At 40.6% G+C, this 20890-nt stretch overlaps 1 protein-coding gene across 3 annotated transcripts in view; it reads right to left on the minus strand.

The window, feature by feature from the left end:
• Nucleotides 1-5800: 5800 nt before the first annotated feature.
• The window catches only part of LOC123747162 (lysocardiolipin acyltransferase 1), a 66536-nt gene continuing 51446 nt past the window's right edge, over nucleotides 5801-20890 (minus strand). For 2 of the 3 annotated variants that reach the window (XM_069321582.1, XM_069321583.1), the window contains 5 exons: nucleotides 17636-17748; nucleotides 16991-17141; nucleotides 9101-9218; nucleotides 7854-8071; nucleotides 5801-7145 (listed from right to left, as the gene is read on the minus strand). In XM_069321582.1, coding sequence (XP_069177683.1) covers nucleotides 6988-7145; nucleotides 7854-8071; nucleotides 9101-9218; nucleotides 16991-17141; nucleotides 17636-17748 — 758 coding nt within the window. In that variant the 3' untranslated portion in view covers nucleotides 5801-6987. The remainder of the gene's footprint in view (nucleotides 7146-7853; nucleotides 8072-9100; nucleotides 9219-16990; nucleotides 17142-17635; nucleotides 17749-20890) is intronic. The other variant, XM_045729196.2, reaches the window with a different exon arrangement.

Raw genomic sequence — 20890 nt, forward strand, 5'->3', positions numbered from 1 at the left:
TAGGTTAGGTTAGGTTAGGTTGGGTTGGGTTAGGTTAGGTTGGGTTGGGTTGGGTTGGGTTGGGTTAGGTTAGGTTAGGATTGGTTAGGTTAGGTTGGGTTAGGTTAGGTTGGGTTAGGTTAGGTTGGGTTAGGTTAGGTGGGGAATTGAAGGACCTGAGGGAAACTATATGTAAGCTGCAGATAGAATTAAGTGCAGCGCAAGAGGAGATAAAAAGCCTAAAAACTAGGCCCTCCTCAGACTCTGGCCCAGGGGACCAACCCCCATGTACCAGGAGATGTAGCAATAGCAGGGACCCCTACAATTGGCCCAACCTTTCCTGAAATGCTGAAGAGCCCAGGAGGAATGTCCAGTCAAGGAAGTTGTAATGAATGCAGTAACCTCACAGGATGCAGCTAGATGCACAAGCCATCTAATGGAAAGGAAAAGAGCTGTAATAGTGGTAGGTGTGAAGGAACAAGAGGGCTCCACAAGGGAGGAATCGAGGACTAAAGACAAAGCTGCAGTGGCAGGGATATTAAAGGAGATAGGAATGGAAGGGGCTGAACGAGACATAGAACAGTTTTTCCCGGATTGGCCAGTACAACAGACAAAAAGAGATTGATCAAAGTAGTATTCAAGAGCGAGGACATCAAAGAGGACATCCTAGTAAAGAAGAGCAAACTGAGGTATGCAAGGAACTACAAAGAGGTATATGTTCAGAGGTATATGTTCAGAGGGACATGACCAGAGATGAGATAGTATGGGCAGAAGATGCAAGGAAAAGGCGCAAGGAGAGGGAAGGGAGCCAGGGAACCTCAGCCTCCAACCCAGCAATTCCAGAGGGGAGAGGGGAACCCCAATCCAGCAACCCAGGAACCCCAGGGGGAAATGCAACACCCCAGTCCACCACCCAATAGGGCCCCCCTATCCCCCAGCAGAAACCCTTCCTTGCCTCTGCACAATGCCCATCATGAAACCCAAATCCTCCCCCTCTCCTTACCTCAAGTAGCCCCTGCTTTCCCAGCCCCTGGTTTTCTCCCTGCCCCAAGCAGGCCTGACCAAGACCAAAGCCCTCTATCCCCCACTCCATCTCCCTCCAAACCCCTGTCAACTACACCGCAGGAGGGCGTGCCCTCTCCCCAAGCAATCCCTGCCCCCTCACCCCGAGGACTTCTTCCTGCCCCAAGCAGGCCTGAGGAAGACCTAAGCCCTCCATCCCCCACTCCACCTCCCCCTGAACCCCTGGCAACTACCTCACAGGAGGATGAGCCTACCCAAGTAGCAGTGACCATAGAACAACTTCCTACACTTGTGGGGAGTGAGGATGAAATTGGATATAAGAAAGTGAGCTTCAAGGTAATGTACTCAAACATTGTTGGGATTACCAATAAAGCAAGTGAACTGGCAGAAAGGGTGCAAGAAAACCCTGATGTAATAGGACTAACGGAAACAAAGTTGTCAGGAGTCATAACAGATGCTGTGTTTCCAAAGGACTACTATATAGTAAGGAAAGAGAGGGAAGGGAGAGGAGGTGTGAAGGAGTGGTCCTGCTGATAAGGAAGGACTGGAGTTTTGATGAGATGGAAATTCCGGGCTGTGACGGATTCAAAGAATACATAACAGGAACAATAACATAACAATGGGTGGACCTAAGATAATAGTGGCAGTCATTTACAACCCCCCCCCCCCCTAAATGACAGAAGACCTAGACAGGAGTTTGATAGGAACAACATGGCAACCATTAATATAATAGAGAGAGCAGCTTCAACTGCCTGCAGGAATGGCTCAAGACTCTTAATTATGGGCGATTTCAACCATGGAAAGATAGACTGGGAGAATGGGGACCCACATGGAGGTGCAGATACGTGGAGAGCTAAACTCTTGGAAGTGGCAACAAGGAATTTTCTGAGCCAACATGTCAAGGAACCCACAAGAGTGAGAGGTAATGATGAACCAGCTAGACTCGACTTGATATTCACCCTGAATGAGTCAGAAATAAGGGAAGTCAAAGTTGAAGCCCCCATAGGAATGAGTGACCACAGTGTACTGACCTTTGAGTACTTGGTGGAGGTAGGGATAACCGATCCAAGGATGGGAGCGAAGGGAAAAAGACTGAATTACCGAAGAGGAAAATATGACGAGATGAAGAACTTCCTCAGGGGAATACCATGGGAAACAGAACTTAAAGACAAGAATGTGCAGGTCATGATGGATTTTGTCACCCAGAAGTGCCAGGAAGCTGCAGACAGGTTTATCCCCGTCCAAAAGGAGAAAAATGAAAAACAACAGAAAAACCCATGGTTCAACCAGGAATGCAAGGTAGCGAAGCAACTGAGTAAAAGAACATGGAGAAACTACAGAAATAACAGATCACCAGAGAGCAGGGAGAGATACCAGAGGGCCAGAAATGAGTACCTCAGTGTGAGGAGGGAAGCAGAGAGACAGTTTGAAAATGACATCGCGAGTAAAGCCAAGACCCAACCAAAGCTGCTCCACAGCCACATCAGGAGGAAAACAGCAGTGAAGGAACAAGTGATGAAGCTGAGAAAAAGGGAGATCAGATACACAGAGAATGACAAGGTGTGTGAAGAACTCAACAAGAGATTCCAGGTCTTCACAATAGAACAAGGAGAAGCCCCTGCACTAAATGAGGAGGCGGCAAACCAAGCAACCTAGGAGGAATTTGACCTCACCAGTGATGAGGTCAAAAGGTGTCTGCTGGAGCTGGATGTGACAAAGGCTGTTGGGCCTGACAGAATCTCACCATGGATACTAAAGGAAGGTGCAGAAGCACTAAGTGTGCCACTCTCTATGGTGTATAACAGGTCACTGGAAACAGGAGACTTACCAGAAAGTTGGAAGACAGCCAACGTGGTCCCAATATACAAAAAGGGTGACAGGCAAGAGGCACTGAACTACAGGCCAGTTTCCTTAACTTGTATACCATGCAAGGTGATGGAGAAGATCGTGAGGAAAAGGCTCGTAGAGCATCTGGAGGGAAATAACTTTGTAATGCACCACCACCATGGGTTCAGGGATGGTAAATCGTGCCTCACGGGTTTAATAGAATTTTATGACCAGGCAACAAAAATTAGGCAGGAAAGAGAAAGGTGGGCCGACTGCATTTTCCTGGATTGCCAGAAAGCCTTTGACAAAGTACCCCATAAAAGGCTGTTAAAAAAGTTGGAGCAACAGGCAGGAGTAAAAGGGAAGGTGCTCCAGTGGATAAGGGAGTACTTAAGCAACAGGAAACAGTGAGTAACGGTGAGGGGGGAGACATCAGAGTGGCGAGATGTCACCAGCGGAGTCCCACAGGGCTCAGTACTTGGACCCATCCTGTTTCTAATATATGTAAACGATCTTCCGGAGGGTAGAGACTCATTCCTCTCAATGTTTGCTGATGATGCAAAAATTATGAGAAGAATCAAGACGGATGAAGATAGAGACTACAGGATGACCTGGATACTCTGGAGGAATGGTCTAGAAAATGGCTGCTAAAGTTCATCTCAGGAAAGTGTAAGGTGATGAAATTAGGCGAAGGGAGCAGGAGGCTGAACACAAGGTATCATCTGGGAGGTGAAATCCTGCAAGAGTCAAATAGAGAGAAAGATCTGGGGGTTGATATCACACCGAACCTGTCCCCAGAGGCCCACATCAAAAGAATATCATCAGCGGCATATGCTAGACTGGCCAACATAAGAACTGCCTTTAGAAACTTGTGTAAGGAATCTTTCAGAACCCTATATACCACTTATGTAAGACCAATCCTGGAGTATGCAGCTCCAGCCTGGAGTCCATACCTAGTTAAACACAAGACAAAGTTAGAGAAGGTTCAGCGGTATGCCACCAGGCTCGTCCCGGAACTGAGAGGAATGAGCTAAGAGGAAAGGCTAAAGGAGCTGAACCTCACATCCCTGGAAAACAGAAGTTTTTTTTTTTTATTATTATTATTATTTTCTACCACAGACGTGGCCACACATTTACATTGCTAACCAGCATATATACATTTTCTTCTGTCCTCCGTGGACAGGGTTAGAGAAGTGTTAAACATATAGTTCAAGGGTTTATTGAACACTCAACCACAGAAGGTGATTCGGTGCTTTTAAAATGCTAAGCTAACCTACATACGTAAATACATAGATACACAGATTTACGTATGCCCTACATAAAGTGTTGAGTAAGGGGAGACATGATAACCACCTACAAAATTCTCAGGGGAATTGACAGGGTGGACAAAGACAAACTCTTCAGCACGGGTGGGACACGAACAAGGGGATACAGGTGGAAACTTAGTACCCAGATGAGCCACAGAGACGTTAGAAAGAATTTTTTCAGTGTCAGAGTAGTTAATAAATGGAATGCACTAGGAAGTGATGTGGTGGAGGCTGACTCCATACACAGTTTCAAATGTAGATATGATAGAGCCCAGTAGGCTCAGGAATCTGTACACCAGTTGATTGACAGTTGAGAGGCGGGACCAAAGAGCCAAAGCTCAACCCCCGCAAGCACAATTAGTTGAGTACACACATCAGCCTGGTTTAGCTCTGGGGAGCCAAAGGGACTCTCCACAGAAACACAATTTCATACATCATATTACCTCATTTCCCACTTTCATGGGTGGAAGGCATCAATCTGAAGATGCCTCCAAGTAATATGCAGTACTGTATCCTGCAAATGAAGACTATAACTTAATAAAATGGTTTAAATAATAATGGATCACTAAATTTCATGAGAATCTGGTAAAGTACTTGTGCTCTCAAATTTACAATCCAGCAATCACCACAGTTATATCAACTATGGTTTATCAAAGCAAATGGCACATGATTAACCCATGTTAATTATGTTACACCCTATTAACCTATTAATATGACAACCCTGAGGGGCACATAAAAATTAACCTCATTCCCTATTTTATTTTTCTTATACCCTGTTCAGTATAGTTAAAATCCCTTCTTCAATCATATGGGGGGGGGAAGAGAATTAACTTACTTTGACAGGCGCTTGACAGCTGAGCGGACAGCACATCCGATTCGTAATCCTGAGGTTCCGGGTTCGATCCTCGGTGGAGGCGGAGACAAATGGGCAAAATGTTTCTTTTGCCCTGATGCCCCTGTTACCTAGCAGTAAATAGGTACCTGGGAGTTAGACAGCTGCTACGCTGCTTCCTGGGGGTGTGTAACAAAAAGGAGGCCTGGTCGAGGACATGACCGCGGGGACGCTAAGCCATGAAATCATCTCAAGATAACTGTAGTGAACCATATAAGTTGCAGTCTGATGCCATGGACACATTCTCTCCTGTGCAGTAGACTCACGAAGAGGGTTGGCCAGTTGATTCAAGACCCGGAATACGACTCTCAAAATCTTTTAACAACCAGGCTCCCATTCGCTGCTGGGTGAACTGAGGCTACAGTTAAGGATTGGCGCCCAGTCAATCCTCCCCGGCCAGGATATGAACCCAGCCCAAAGCGCTTGCAAGGGGCCAGTTGAGTGTTTTACCAATGCGCCACGGGGATTGCTTGATATGGACATAGACAATACTGTCTGACTTCTTACCCTGGCTCATCTAAAGCCTTACACTAGTTTTCTCTGGAACATGACTTGAACATTGGTTTACAACCACTACCCAATTACTTCTTGGTGAATTGGAGCATTTTAGGATTGGTGCCATCTACCCCCTATGGGCCAGGAATTGAACCAAAAATAAATTAATAGCGACGTGCGACAAGAATACACTACCACTATGATTTTTAATAACTTCCATATTTAGTTTTCCATTGCTTTAACAAAATATATAGAGGACAAAAATCAAATAGTACTGTATTACTTCAATATTTTATTCACTAACTTTAAAAAATTCCTTATCCAGATATAACACATGTGGAAAAATATTTGGTCCAAAAAACCCTCAGATCTTATTATAAAGTTCACAAATACTCTATATAAATATATAAAGACCATTTTGCAATTGACACTACACAAATATAGGCTTTAAAATATTGTTTCTCTGCACTGTGTGCATGCAAGTGGAAAAGCATGATATACTCTTTCCAGTCGGAAACAGTACCTGGCTAATTTAGACAATCAAAACCCAACTTACAACACAGCCTAACTTTATTTTTTACATTGAAGAGCAATGCAACACACGACTGTTGACTCCTGTTAGCAGGCTGAGAGCTTTCCCTTTTCATAGCTCATGATAAGCCTTTCCCACTACTGTTCCCAACAATACAATCCCCCAAATCGTTTAACAACCAACCAGGTACCAATTTCCTGCTGGGTAAATAGAGGCACACAGTTTTGGATTGCCACCCCAGTCAATCTGATCTTGATGAAATTTTCACAATGCACAGCATAACATATGTTACAATTAACAATGATTTCTCTTAACACAATTTAATTTCTGCTAATGATAAAAACATACCTGTATTTGATCTTTCCAATAATACCAAACAATTGACTTTTGTAATAATATTTATTCAAGATACTGGTTTAACATTTTGGCCTATAAACTAAATAGTAAATGCAATTACCTCAGTGTAGTTACAGGATGAGAGCTACGCTCATGGTGTTCCGTCTCCTAAATGTACAATCATTATTTTAATGTTTCCTCCTGTCTAAAAATAAAATTTGTTGTGTTTGTGACAAAAAAAAAAAAAAAAAAGGGCTTAAAAGAATATCCGTTTTCAAATACTTGTTCCTCTTGTGATTCTTATCACCTTCAGCCACAAAGTATTTCTAAGGCATTTACAAGTAAAGCTGCACACTGACATGGAAGCTCTTAACTGGAAGCTCAAATGTGGAAGCTTTAGCTTTGCACTGCTTCATACCTTTGGTAAATTTGTAAGATAAAAGAACCATGTGTTTGATAGTGACTAGTATCACTCATGTTTTTTGCACATTTCTGTCTGCTTACAATTATTTGTACAATATTTACATATAATAAATATATCTGAAGTATTAAAGAGTACATAAAAACTGACTTGCCATCACACAATTCTCGCAGCCTCATCGATGCTTCCCTAGTCTAGCTGCTTCCTGCCGGTGGAGCCAAATCTCAAAGTGCTGAAGACCATCTGTGGCAAATGAGACCACAGTGAAGAGAATGGTGTGAGCCAGACACCACAACTGCATTACCCACCAGGTACACAGTAGGTATACCATACCTGTGGCAAAGGCAGTATTAAGTGATGAGAGAATTGCACAAGCAGGTGAAATGTGTTAAACTGATTTACCAGGCCTGATGCATATTAAGCAGCCTACTTAATTTAGGAAAAGGAAATGATTTCTCATGCTGGCAATTCTGGGACAATTTGGCATTGTTCCTTTACACTTTTCACCCCCTATGCCCCCAAAAGAAAGTTGGAGCCTGAATGTAAAATGACTGTCAGACTGTATTCTAGGGCAAATTTGGCACTGAATAATGAAACATGTTCCAGTGCTTGGCTCTTTGCCTAAATACCTTCCTCCTACTCCATGCAAATATATATATATATTTGCTATGCTAATACCCTTCACTCCCCCAACACAAAAAATAATATATTAGCCACACTAAGAAACAGTACATTGACAAGGGTTCAAAACCTTTAGGATAACAACCATTAATATTATGTAAAATGCAAGTACAGTACAGTATATTTACTATTCTGTAATAGACAATAAATTTTACAATATGTGTAAACTTGTAATGTGTACATAACTACATTCAATCTTAAAAAATTCATACTAAGCCTTCTTCGCAAACAAGGACAGGCTCTATTTTATATTTTGCTTTAGACAAACACTTTTGTATTTTCACTCCTACAAATATTCATAGCAGGAAAATGTCAGGATCTGCATATGCAAAGGACATCTGAAAAAGCAGTGGCACATACCAATAGTAAGTGGTGTCCAGAAGAGGAAGGCGAGGTAGGAAGCATTCATAGGTGGGTGAGGGGAATCCGCTGTGCTAGCTGGGAAGTAGCCCTGTTGAAGAGTAGTTTGCAATAGCTTGTCCTTCTCCTCCCACACCCCACCGAGCCAAATGCGAAGCCCCTCCTCTGTCTGCGGCAGGCTTCTGGCTTGATATCTGCAGGCCAGGGGAAGACAATTTCTGTAATGTTGGTGTGATGACTAGGCTTTTTTAAACTAGGGGAAAAATGTCAAAGATTACCACCTAATTTCTTATTAGATCACAGTTATAACAACCCAGACTTACTAGAATATATTAGAGTTCTTAAGTAATAATGTTCAACACTGTCAATGCTGATGTCACACAAACCAAGATCAACATCTGTCGACTTTGAACAATGTTAAACTAATCAGAGAAATTAAGTTGGAAGAACATACTGTATATAACATGCAACCTTCAAAACTTCAACGCCCTCTAAAAAAAAATTTTTTTTTAATACTTCAGCACACTAAACTAAGCATTTCCCAAATGCTGTACAAATTACACACAATATGTCCCAGATTATGTCCTCCTCCTCCTCCCACATTCCACTGGCATGGATCCCACACCAGGTGAAATGTAAGAAAACCAAGGCCAAGATTTGCTGCGAGATTGTTACCAAATATTACAAATCAGAGCTATGAGGATAAGCTAAAACTCCTGCAACTAAACACTGGAGGAAACAAGAACCAGAGGAGATATGATGCGAAAACACCAAGATACACAAAGCAGATCAAGGCATACTTCAGTCACAGTAAAGACAAACAGAACACGAGACATTAGGTGGATCTGGAAATAGAGGAGCCACAGAGATATGGAAATAGAGATCAAGTGTACAAGTGGTGAACAAGTGACGTGGATAGAAGAAAATGCCATCGAGGCACATACAGACGATAATTTCAACACGAGATATAACCAAATAATATAAACAACAAAAGTAAAGCTACACCAAATATATTGTGATTTGTCTATTCACTGCCCATAAAAATTATTAGGAACAAACCCAAACAATTTGCTCCAGCTCTATCATCACACTAATTTCCACTGTAAAAGCACTTTAACCACTATGGAAGACAAATTCACGTGCTGATCATCATTATAACAGAATTAATATGCATGTGGTAAAAAATAAACTAAAACAGCCTTAGTTAATACATAACAGGACTAGTGGTTCTGTGGCCACCAACTCACCTTTTAATGTGAAAGTGTACCTCCTCTGGCATAAGGCCCTTAGCCAAGTCGAGCTCGGTGAGGGGCAACGTTTTCGGGTATGCTACAGTGACATCGTATACCGCATTCAGCTGCTTGCCTGCGAGAGGGAAATTTAGTTCAACCAGTTACTGAAGTTATCTTGGGTCATCACTTTCTTATAGTTCACAATCACTTTTGTTATTCTGGATCTTTAGGTCTCAAAGTAATTTCAGATCACGGGCAGTAAATAAGGAGAGTCAAGTGAGGAGCCAGTAAGAAAAGAAGGTAATTCTAGAAGGGAAGGACTAAGGTGGGGAGTTCCCCACCTTCAGCCACGTTATTGCGACTCATTGCCTGCAGTGTGAATTGTGACCAGAGGTGGGACTAGGACTGAGGATGGAGTGCCTTGGGTGACACACCAAAAGGCTTAGAGACCAGTAAGCAACTAGGTGAGGCGAGTAGGTGAGTATAGCTGTTTTGGAGAAAGTTTGACACCAAGCAACAAAATTCATTCCAGAAATAAGTCAACTCTCATATCAGGAATTGTTGAGGGCCACAGCACTAACAACAATGCAAACCAGACATGACAGAGCTGACCTGATCAAAACTTTTAAAAACACTGAACAATTTGGAAAAATGTTAATTTAAACAATTTCTTCAAAAGGTCAGACATAACACAAAGGAGCAACAGTTACAACTCAACAACCTACAATGTAGGACTGAAAACAGCAGATCCTTTTCATCCACAGGGGGCCTGACAGCTGAGTGAAAAGTGCTTGGGATTCGTATTCAAATCAAATCAATTCAAATATTTATTCAGGTAAAGTACATACATACAAGCTGAGATACAAAACGTTGATAGATTTATAGGTAGAACTAGTACATACAATGCCTAAAGCCACTATTACGCAAAGCGTTTCAGGCAGGAAAAACACTTAGACTAAAACTTAATACTAATTGACATTAAAGTATAAATTGTGTTGAGGAAATAAAAAAAAATAATAAAAAATAATAAAAAATAAAAAAGGGGAGAGGAACATGGCAGAAAAAATAGCAAAAATACAATGTGGTCAACAAACAGCAGCATTGTTTAAAATAGTAGACATGGGTTGACATTTTGGGGGGGTGAGGTAGGTTACATGGAGTTAATTAGATAGTACTTAGTTTTTATCTTAAACTGGTTGGGAGAGGTACAGTCTTTAACATGATTGAGAAGGTCATTCCACATTCTGGGTCCCTTGATTTGTAAAACATTTCTAGTTCGATTAAGCTGTACTCTTGGAATATCAAATAGGTATTTCTTCCTGATGTGGTGCTCATGGGATCAGTTACAACCTCCTAGGAAGCTTTTAAGGTCAGGATTGACATTACAGTTCAGAGTTTTATATATATAAAATATACATGAGAGGATGTGCAGTGACTTAATATCTAACATTCAGAGATTTGAGTAAGGCTACCGAGTGATGTCTGGGGCCACAGTTAGATATTGTCCTAATAGCAGCTTTGTGTTGAGTAATTAGAGGACGTAAATGATTTTGGGTAGTAGAACCCCAAGCACAAATACCATAGTTGAGATGAGGATAGATGAGAGAGTAATAGAATGTGTTTTTTGACACTTTTTTTATATATTTAGAATGTGTCCCTGGAAACTCAGCTTGTGGTCAATAACGCCAAGGAATTTGCCATTTACTTTGTTACAAATTTGGGTATTCTTTATCCTGAGATTTATTTGATTTAAGGATTTATTGCCAAACAAAATATAGAAAGTTTTCTCAATACAGGGTATTGAGGGTGATTTTGTTGGCAGTTAGCCAGAGATGTACTTTCTTTAGCTCAGTATTCACTGACATTTAGAGCATGGGGGTCAGGACTGGAGTAAATGAAGGTCGTGTCGTCAGCAAATACATTTAGTTTCAGATGTTGGGAGGCATTTGGAAGGTCATTAATGTAGATGAGAAAGAGGATAGGGACAAGTATGCTGCCTTGGGGAACACCAATGTTGATGGGTAGGGTGGGAGAAATTGAATTATTCACAGAAACATACTGGAGCCTGTCAGTAAAGTAAGACTTAAGGTATTGCAGGGAGTGACCTCTGACTCCATAATACTGTAATTTAAGGTTTTGGTGGTTGACAGTGTCAAAAGCCTTACGCACGTCTGCAAATAACCCAACAAGGCACTCATTTTTATCAAGAGCTGCATATATTAAGTTAAGAAATAACAAGAAATAACCCTCCTCCGCGAGGAAATTAGAAACTGCAAGGCAAGCCAAGACCAACTACAGCATGATTTAAATGATCTCCGTGAGGAAAGCAACCTTCTGAAAACTGATGAAGCCATTAAAAAACAGGAGGAAGCCCTCAACAAAATGACTGCATGTATCAGTACATTTTCAGCCCAGCGTTCTGTCTCCCAGGATGAACAAGACCAGCAAAAGCTGCTAGACTCTGTTATAGTGTCGTCCCAAGATATACCTGTGGAACATGATGGTGAAAACTGTGTCGAAATAGCTCTGGATCTCATAAAAGACAAATTGCAGCTCATTCTAAACAAATCTGACGTTATTGCTGCCTATAGAGTAGGCAAAAAGAATCCATCAAGTCAAAACCAACGGAAAATTCGCCTGAAGCTGTCTTCCCAGTTCACGAAATCCAATCTAGTCCGGACAGCTGTAGCCCAACGGACGGGATTATACATCAACGAGTGCTTGACTAGGAACAGACAGCACCTCCTCTACCGCCTGCGTCAAATCCGTCAAAAAAACCCAGATGCGATTCATCAGTGCTTCGTTAGAGATGGACTGATAAAGGTGAGAAAAACCGCAGAGGGCAAAATGTTCACTATTACTAAAGACGAGAACCTCAACGCTTTCCTCTTCCAATGTGGTTTGTCTCACCTTATTATCACTCCCAGTGAATTAACTTAATTAACCCCGTCAACTAGTGGGGCTAGGTTTCCTAAGTCTCATTGTTTCATTTTCTGACTTAATTTTTAACTTACTCTTAACTAGTCATTTACTGAAATTTTTTAATTGAGTGCATAAATAGTTCTTCAGGTCTTATTAATTATACAGTCATAACTGAACTATTTATAATTAATAATCATTAGCTTAAATTTTGCCTATGCTTATTATTCAACTTTTCTTTGATTTCATTTATTACCTAGGTTGCCTAGCCTCGCCATGCTCCCTTACTCCATTGTACCCCTGGCTTTGCCTGTATCTCAAATTGCAAATTGTTACTTACAGTGTACCTGAGAGTACTTGTAAGCAATCTACCTCATTTTTCATTTTTGCTCAATTTGTTTTTGTATTGCTTAGTCTTGTTTATATTTTTGTTTTGTATTTCTATATCTTGTGTTTTGTATAGTCATGTTTATATGTTTTTTCGTTAATCTCATTTATTACCTAGGTTGCCTAGCCTAGCCATACTCCCTTACTCCATTGTACCCCTGTAAGCCCCTTTTGAGTTTGCTTTGTTCTGTATTGTGTACATCTTTTTCCCTATTTTAGAGCTTATTTCTACCTTGTTATTTGCCTTTCTTCCCTTGTTTTTCCTGCAATCAGCTTTTTTATGCAGACAAGTATAGACCCTGAACTTAACCTCTTATCCACTATCTATGACAATTATCACTTTAATGATCTAAATTGCAGATATTTTGCAGCACATGATGTAAACAATGTATTAACTCATAATCACACTATCTCTGTAATCAATTTGAACGTTAGATCCCTAGGTAAACACTTCGATGATGTTAGTGCCTTGATTGAAGCTATTGACAACAAATTCTCTTTTATTATACTTACTGAAACATGGTTGAAAGAGGATACTACTCAGCTCTTTAACATGCCTAACTACTCAGCAATTCACAACTGTCGTCAAATTCAGAGAGGTGGTGGCACTGCTCTTTACTACCACCAAGAACTAACATGCTTAAAAGAAATTAGAACCAGAGACTGCTATGGGGAGTATATCTTCGCCAGCTTCAGAGTCAAGGGTGCCGAGTCTGTCCTGACTGTGGGTGCAGTTTATAGAATTCCTAACACTGATGTGTCCGAATTCAACTCAAACCTTAGAAATCTAATACTTGATAACAGACTGAATAAAAACCACCTAATTATCGCAGGGGACTTTAATATTGACCTCTGCGAGCCTGAACACCCCACTGCTGTTAGCTTCCTCAACTGTATGAATTCCTGCTTCCTCATACCCTTAATCACTAGACCTACTAGAATCACTGATAGCACTGCCACGACGGTCGATCACATCTGGACAAACATAACCTCTCCGCTTACTTCAGGTATAATCACCGATAGCACTACAGATCATTACCCCACATTTCTCTTAACTAACATTAGCAAACCACCTCTTGAGTCAAGAGTGATACGTTTTAGACTGCACAATGAAACTGCTATAGACAATTTTATAACTGCTGCTGATAATGTCAACTGGGAGTCCGAGTTAGGTAACATAGTGGACATCAACCTTGCAGTACAATCTTTTCTTCAAAAAACTCTTAGCCTTTATAATACCCACTGTCCTATGCTTACAAAACAAGTCACAACCAAAAGGCTTAACAATCCCTGGCTTACAAAGGGAATACTTAAATCTATTAATAAAAAACATGACCTTGAGAAGAAGTATAGGTTAGGAATTGTCTCCAAAGAATTCTCAAAGAATTACTCATTATTGCTGTCTAAGATAATTAGACGAGCCAAAACTAAATACTACGAAGATAAATTTACCCAAATAAAGAGCAACATTAAACAAACTTGGAGAACAATTTCTCAAATATTGGGATCAAAGAAGTCTTTAAATAACAAACAGACTCTCCTGTCTAATAACGATGGTCAGCTTTCAGCCTCTGATTCTGCTACTGAGTTCAATAGGTTCTTCTCTTCCATTGGTTCATCCCTTGCAAATGATATTCCATCTTCCAGTACAGACATTAATGACTATCTTTCAGGTAACTATCCACAGTCTCTGTACCTAAAGCCTATTAATTCCACTGACGTCAATGAGATAATCCTTTCCCTTAAAACCAAGTCTGGTGCCCTTGAGGAGATACCAACTTTAATTTACAAAAAAGCCTCCAGATCTTTAGCCCCTGCTATTGCTTTGCTCTTCAACAAGTCACTTGAACTCCAAACCTTCCCAGATATTCTAAAAAAAGCGAGAGTAACGCCTGTCCACAAATGTGGTAATCTCACAGATGTTAACAACTACAGACCTATATCTATCCTGCCAAACTTGTCAAAAATTTTTGAAAAACTAATCTATAAGCAGCTTTACTCATATCTAGCCAAACTCAATATACTTAGCCCTTGCCAATATGGCTTCAGACCCAAAAAAAGCACTAACGATGCACTTATTAGTATGCTTAACTCGATTCATACAGCTCTTGATAAAAATGAGTTCTCTGTTGGGTTGTTTGTGGACCTGCGTAAAGCTTTTGACACTGTCAACCACCAAAACCTTCTTCTTAAATTACATCATTATGGAGTCAGAGGACACTCCCTACAATACCTCAAATCCTACCTTACTGACAGGCTCCAATATGTTTCTGTGAATAATACAATTTCTCCCACCCTACCCATCAACATTGGTGTTCCCCAGGGCAGCATACTTGGCCCTCTCCTCTTTCTCATCTACATTAATGACCTTCCAAATGCCTCCCAACACCTCAAACCAATTCTATTTGCTGACGACACAACCTTCATTTACTCCAGTCCTGATCCCCTTGCTCTAAATGCCACAGTAAATACTGAGCTAAATAAAGTCCATCTGTGGCTAACTGCCAACAAACTCACCCTTAACATTGACAAAACCTTTTATATTCTGTTTGGCAATAAATCCTCTAATCAAATAAATCTCAAAATAAACAATACCCAAATTTGTAACAAATTAGATGGCAAATTCCTTGGCATTCTCATTGACCACAAGCTTAATTTCCAGGGACACATTCTAAACATATCAAAAAAAGTTTCAAAAACTGTGGGCATTCTTTCTAAGATCAGATATTATGTACCACGCCCTGCCCTGGTGACTCTCTATTACTACCTAATCTATCCATATCTCAACTATGGTATTTGTGCTTGGGGCTCTACTACCCAAAATCACTTACGTCCTCTAATTACTCAACACAAAGCTGCTATTAGGACAATATCCAATTCTGGCCCCAGACACCACTCGGTACCCCTACTTAAATCTCTGAATATGTTAGACATTAAGTCACTGCACATTCTCTCATGTGTATTATACATATATAAAACGCTAAACTATAATGCCAATCCTGATCTCAAAAGCTTCATAGAAGGTTGTATCAGAACCAATGAGCATCACACCAGAAATAAATACAGTTTTGATATTCCTAGAGTACGACTTAATCAAACTAGAAATGCTCTACAAATCAAGGGGCCCAGAATGTGGAATGACCTTCCCAACCATGTTAAAGACTGTACCTCTCTCAACCAGTTTAAGTTAAAAGCGAAGCTATACCTAATAAATTCCCTGTAACCTACCTTACCCTTCTATTGTCAACCAATGTCTGTTTTTTTCTTTAAAGAGCGCTGTTTGTCGACATATTTGTATTTGTGCTGCTTTTTCATCTATGTTTTCATTCTACTCATTATGCTCAATTAGTATTAAGCTTGTCATTTAAGTTTATCATGCCCGAAATGCTTTGCGTAATAGTGGCTTTAGGCATTGTATGTACTAGCTATACCTATAAGTTAAACATTCCTTGTAAATATTTATTGTATGTATGTACCTTACCTAAATAAAATTGTATTGTATTGTATTGTATTGTATTGTATTGTATTGTGTTGTTAATCATACTAATAAGTGCATCGTTAGTGCTTTTTTGGGTCTGAAGCCTTATTGACAAGAGCTAAGTATATTGAGTTTGGCTAGATAAGAATAAAGCTGCTTGTAGATTTGTTTTTCAAATATTTTTGACAAGTTTGGCAAAATTGATATAGGTCTGAAGTAGTTGACATCAGTGGAATCACCACATTTGTGGACAGGGGTTACTCTCGCTTTTTTTAGAATATCTGGAAAGGTTTGGAGTTTAAGTGACTTATTGAAGAGCAATGCAATGGCAGGAGCTAAAGATCTGGAGGCTTTTTTGTAAATTATAGTTGGTATCTCCTAAGGTTCTGAGTTCAATCCCTGGTGGAGGCGGCAACAAATGGGCAGATTTTCTTTCACCCTGATGCGCCTGTTCACCTAGCAGAAAATAGGTACCTGCAAGTTAGACATTTGCTACGGGCTGCTTCCTGGGAATGTGTAACAAAAAGGAGGCCTGGTCGAGGACTGGACCGTGGGGACGCTAAGCCCCGTAATCATCTCAAGATAACCTCAAGATAACCACAGGGTTATATACCCATGGAACCACCTACTTGTCGAAGCTGTAAATGCCAAAACTCTGTTGAACTTCAAATCCAGATTGAAAAAATCTTTAGGACAAATGGGGACATTTGATAAGCTACTGGCTTCCTGTCCTCAACAAAGCCACTACAGTGTTAGTGGCCCTTAGGTAAATTCAGGTAAATATACAGATAGTAACATGCCGTCATAAATTACAATATGGAGCTCTTTCTCTAGCATGGCTATTTGCTTCTGTCACTCCCAAAAACATTTTAATGAAAATCTATTACATTTTTTTAATTCAAGCTAAAAATATCATTTAAAGGATTTTGTAATTGGGATTTAGAGTGAGCAAGACAGTAATGTTATTTTGATGCAAGGTAACTACTGTATATCTTGAAGGCATGCAGGTATAGGACCCGTAAAAATTGGTGAATATCTGTAGAAATAAAGAAAACATGTATAAAGGATGTTATCCACTGGGAGATCAAAGATTGCCACTTTATGAGCCAGACGAGCCTTACTGTTGCGAAGTTTGTTGACGAGGTAGGTAAAGCCTGTGGTTCGGGGATGGAGGACATGGGTCAGGCATGGCAGCCCAGCCTTTCGTGCATATTCCTCACTCTTCTTTTGTGTCTCCGGCGTTAGGTTGGTTCCCTCAGGAAACAGCAGCACCTGTAACACAGCAGTAGCTCCTTCAAAACATGTACACACCTAATTTACTGTGATTAGCTATTAAGCTCACATTAATGTAAACTTATCCACATTATAGTAAAAATATTAAAGACATGACACATTTTTTTCCCTTTAACATCAAAATAGACTTGAACTTTTGAGCAAAACTATGATTAGTGTTTAGTAACATTTCCCATGTATTAAAAAAAATAAAAAAAAAATAAAAACTTTGTTCATTCTTAAATCGAGAGATACCTAAATCAACACCCTTCCTTGCATGGTTGAATGACAATGGAAATGCATTCCTCAACTTGGGTGCATGTACTGATGCTCTGAATCTTTATTGTTATTTATAAATATATCGTGCTCACTCTCGTCTTTCCTCATCCTATCATTATTTAATTCTCACTTAATCATATACAGTACTCGGCATTCTTTCATGCATACATTCTGAAACTTCCCCCTCTCCAATCCTCAACACACCACAAGTTTACCTGGAACGTGTGGTCAATGTCCCTGAAATAGTCGAGGACATTGTTCATAAGTCTCTGGTCATCCTCCCACCGACGCCTGATGTACAGGAAGCACGACATCTGCATGACCCAACCTGGAGCAAAGACACCTTAATAGTGACTAATACCATACTTAAAACAAAAACAAAAATCCTACTATAAAGAGTATGTTATCTGGGTAAAAGTGATCATTCATTACTAATTTGATTTAAGGGGATGATATTTATGCTATTATTAATCTAATTGACAATCTACTCAGCCTTTGATAAACTAATTTTCAATTGGACTCTTTCAAAGTACAGTATATACAGTATATAACAAAAAATAAGAATAATCAATGAAACCTTTGACATAAAGGAAAAGAAAGAGAGGGCTAACAACACTCCAAACCAGACATAAAAGGGTTAATCTCATAGAAACTTTAAAAAAAAACTTAACCATTTGGAGGACATTGTTCAAGACAACTATAAATGTCATAAAATGTATGAATATATCTTTAACAATTATTTAGTTATATTAAACTTTTGGATTTTTATCAAATCATCATGTGATGCATACTGCCAGGGATAATGACAGCAGAGCCTAAGCCTAGCAGCCTGCTACCCTAACTGAATGAACCATAGATATAACTCGAGGTCTGAAATCTATTGGATACTATCATATCTACTTTTAAACCTGTGTATGAATCCCTAGATCCCTATAAAACAAAACTCCCAGAGCCCTATCACACAAACACCCCTGGAGCCCAATCAGGTACACCCCTAGAGCTCAATCAGGTACACCCCTTGAGCCCAATCAGGTACACACCTGGAGCCCAATCAGGTACACACCTGGAGCCCAATTTGGTACACCCCTGGAGCCCAATCATGTAGACCCCTGGAGCCCAATCAGGTACACCCCTAGAGCTCAATCAGGTACACCCCTTGAGCCCAATCAGGTACACACCTGGAGCCCAATCAGGTACACACCTGGAGCCCAATCTGGTACACCCCTGGAGCCCAATCATGTAGACCCCTGGAACCCAATCAGGTACACCCCTGGAGCCCAATCAGGTACACCCCTCGAGCCCAATCGGGTACACCTCTGGAGCCCTACCAAGCACACGTGCATAATATGTACCCGGAGCCCGGATTGAGAGATTTAGTGATCATGATCTACAAATATATACATGTCACGTGTGAATGGATTTGTGTACACTCGCATAGATCCGCTGGCAAAGCAGAGCGTCAGAACTTACTTCGACTCAGTGCTTCACCTTTCGAACTATGAGTAGTTTAATGCAAGGACCATACTTCCACCGCCACGCTTGATAACGGGGTACAGTATAGTCTTTACTCTCAAAATCTCTCCCTTGACCGACCAAAGGTTCCGTGCCTCGAAGACGCAGCATCACCTTCGCTTACATCCTTCAGACCCAACTGAAGACGTCACGTGTGACGTGTAAACGTTCAATCCCTGAGCCCATTATGTGGCTCTGTAACCCCCTTTCCACTACCGTATGCGGTGCATAATAATTGAACTATAAATGAACTTTAGTTCAATAATTGAACTAAACGTCCTCCTAAGATTTCTCATTGTCAAAAACACTGGCGTACTAAAGTGCCCTTATTCTAACCTACCAGAGGACCCAAAACAGAAAACGGGATAGTATGTCTAGTTTCGCGAGCCGCTACCATTTTCTATTACGATAATTTTTGCCCTTGGGTAGAGTATACGTCGAAAAGCGACGTTCTATTAGGAGGACGGGATGGATTGGGAGGAGGAGGCAATGGAAAGAGTGAAAGATGTGTGTACTCACCTATTGCGCTTGTAGGGGTTGAGCTTCGGCTCTTTGGTCCAGCATCTCAACTGTCAATTTACTGGTGTACACGTTCCTGAGCGTATTGAACTCCATCATATTTACATTTGAAACTATGTATGGAGTCAGCCTATGGAAACTTTGTATGGAGTATGCACTCAGCCAGTGAAAGTGAGAGTGTATTCACCTAGTTGTGCTTGCAGGGGTTGAGCTCTGCTCTTTCGGCCCACCTCTCAACTGTCAATCAATCAATTTTTTTCACACACACACACACACACACGAAACAGCCCGTAACAGCTGTCTAATTCCCAGGTACCTATATACTGCTAGGTTACAGGGGCATCAGGGACAAAGAAACTTTGCCCATCTGTTTTCTGCCAACGCCGGGGATCGAACCCGGACCCAAGGGTTACGAGTACCAAGCACTGTTCACTCAGCCACAGGCACCCACACAAGTATGTGTGAGTGTGTGTGTGTGTAATTACCTAAGTGTAATTACCTAAGTGTAGTTACAGGATGAGAGCTACGCTCGTGGTGTCCCGTCTTCCCAGCACTCTTTGTCATATAACGCTTTGAAACTACTGACGGTCTTGGCCTCCACCACCTTCTCACTTAACTTGTTCCAACCGTCTACCACTCTATTTGCGAAGGTGAATTTTCTTATATTTCTTCGGCATCTGTGTTTAGCTAGTTTAAATCTATGACCTCTTGTTCTTGAAGTGCCAGGTCTCAGGAAATCTTCCCTGTCGATTTTATCAATTCCTGTTACTATTTTGTATGTAGTGATCATATCACCTCTTTTTCTTCTGTCTTCTAGTTTTGGCATGTTTAATGCTTCTAACCTCTCCTCGTAGCTCTTACCCTTCAGTTCTGGGAGCCACTTAGTAGCATGTCTTTGCACCTTTTCCAGTTTGTTGATGTGCTTCTTAAGATATGGGCACCACACAACAACTGCATATTCTAGCTTTGGCCTAACAAAAGTCATGAACAATTTCTTTAGTATATCGCCATCCATGTATTTAAATGCAATTCTGAAGTTAGAAAGCATAGCATAGGCTCCTTGCACAATATTCTTTATGTGGTCCTCAGGTGATAGTTTTCTATCTAGAACCACCCCTAGATCTCTTTCTTTATCAGAATTCTTTAAAGATTTCTCACATAATATATAGGTTGTGTGGGGTCTATGTTCTCCTATTCCACATTCCATAACATGACATTTATTAACATTAAATTCCATTTGCCAAGTGGTGCTCCATCTACTTATTTTGTCCAGGTCTTCTTGAAGGGCATGACAATCATCTAAATTTCTTATCCTTCCTATTATCTTAGCATCATCAGCAAACATGTTCATATAATTCTGTATACCAACTGGTAGATCATTTATGTACACAATAAACATCACTGGTGCAAGAACTGAACCCTGTGGTACTCCACTTGTG

The sequence above is a fragment of the Procambarus clarkii genome, chromosome 10, assembly GCF_040958095.1.
Source record: "Procambarus clarkii isolate CNS0578487 chromosome 10, FALCON_Pclarkii_2.0, whole genome shotgun sequence".
NCBI lineage: Eukaryota > Metazoa > Arthropoda > Malacostraca > Decapoda > Cambaridae > Procambarus > Procambarus clarkii.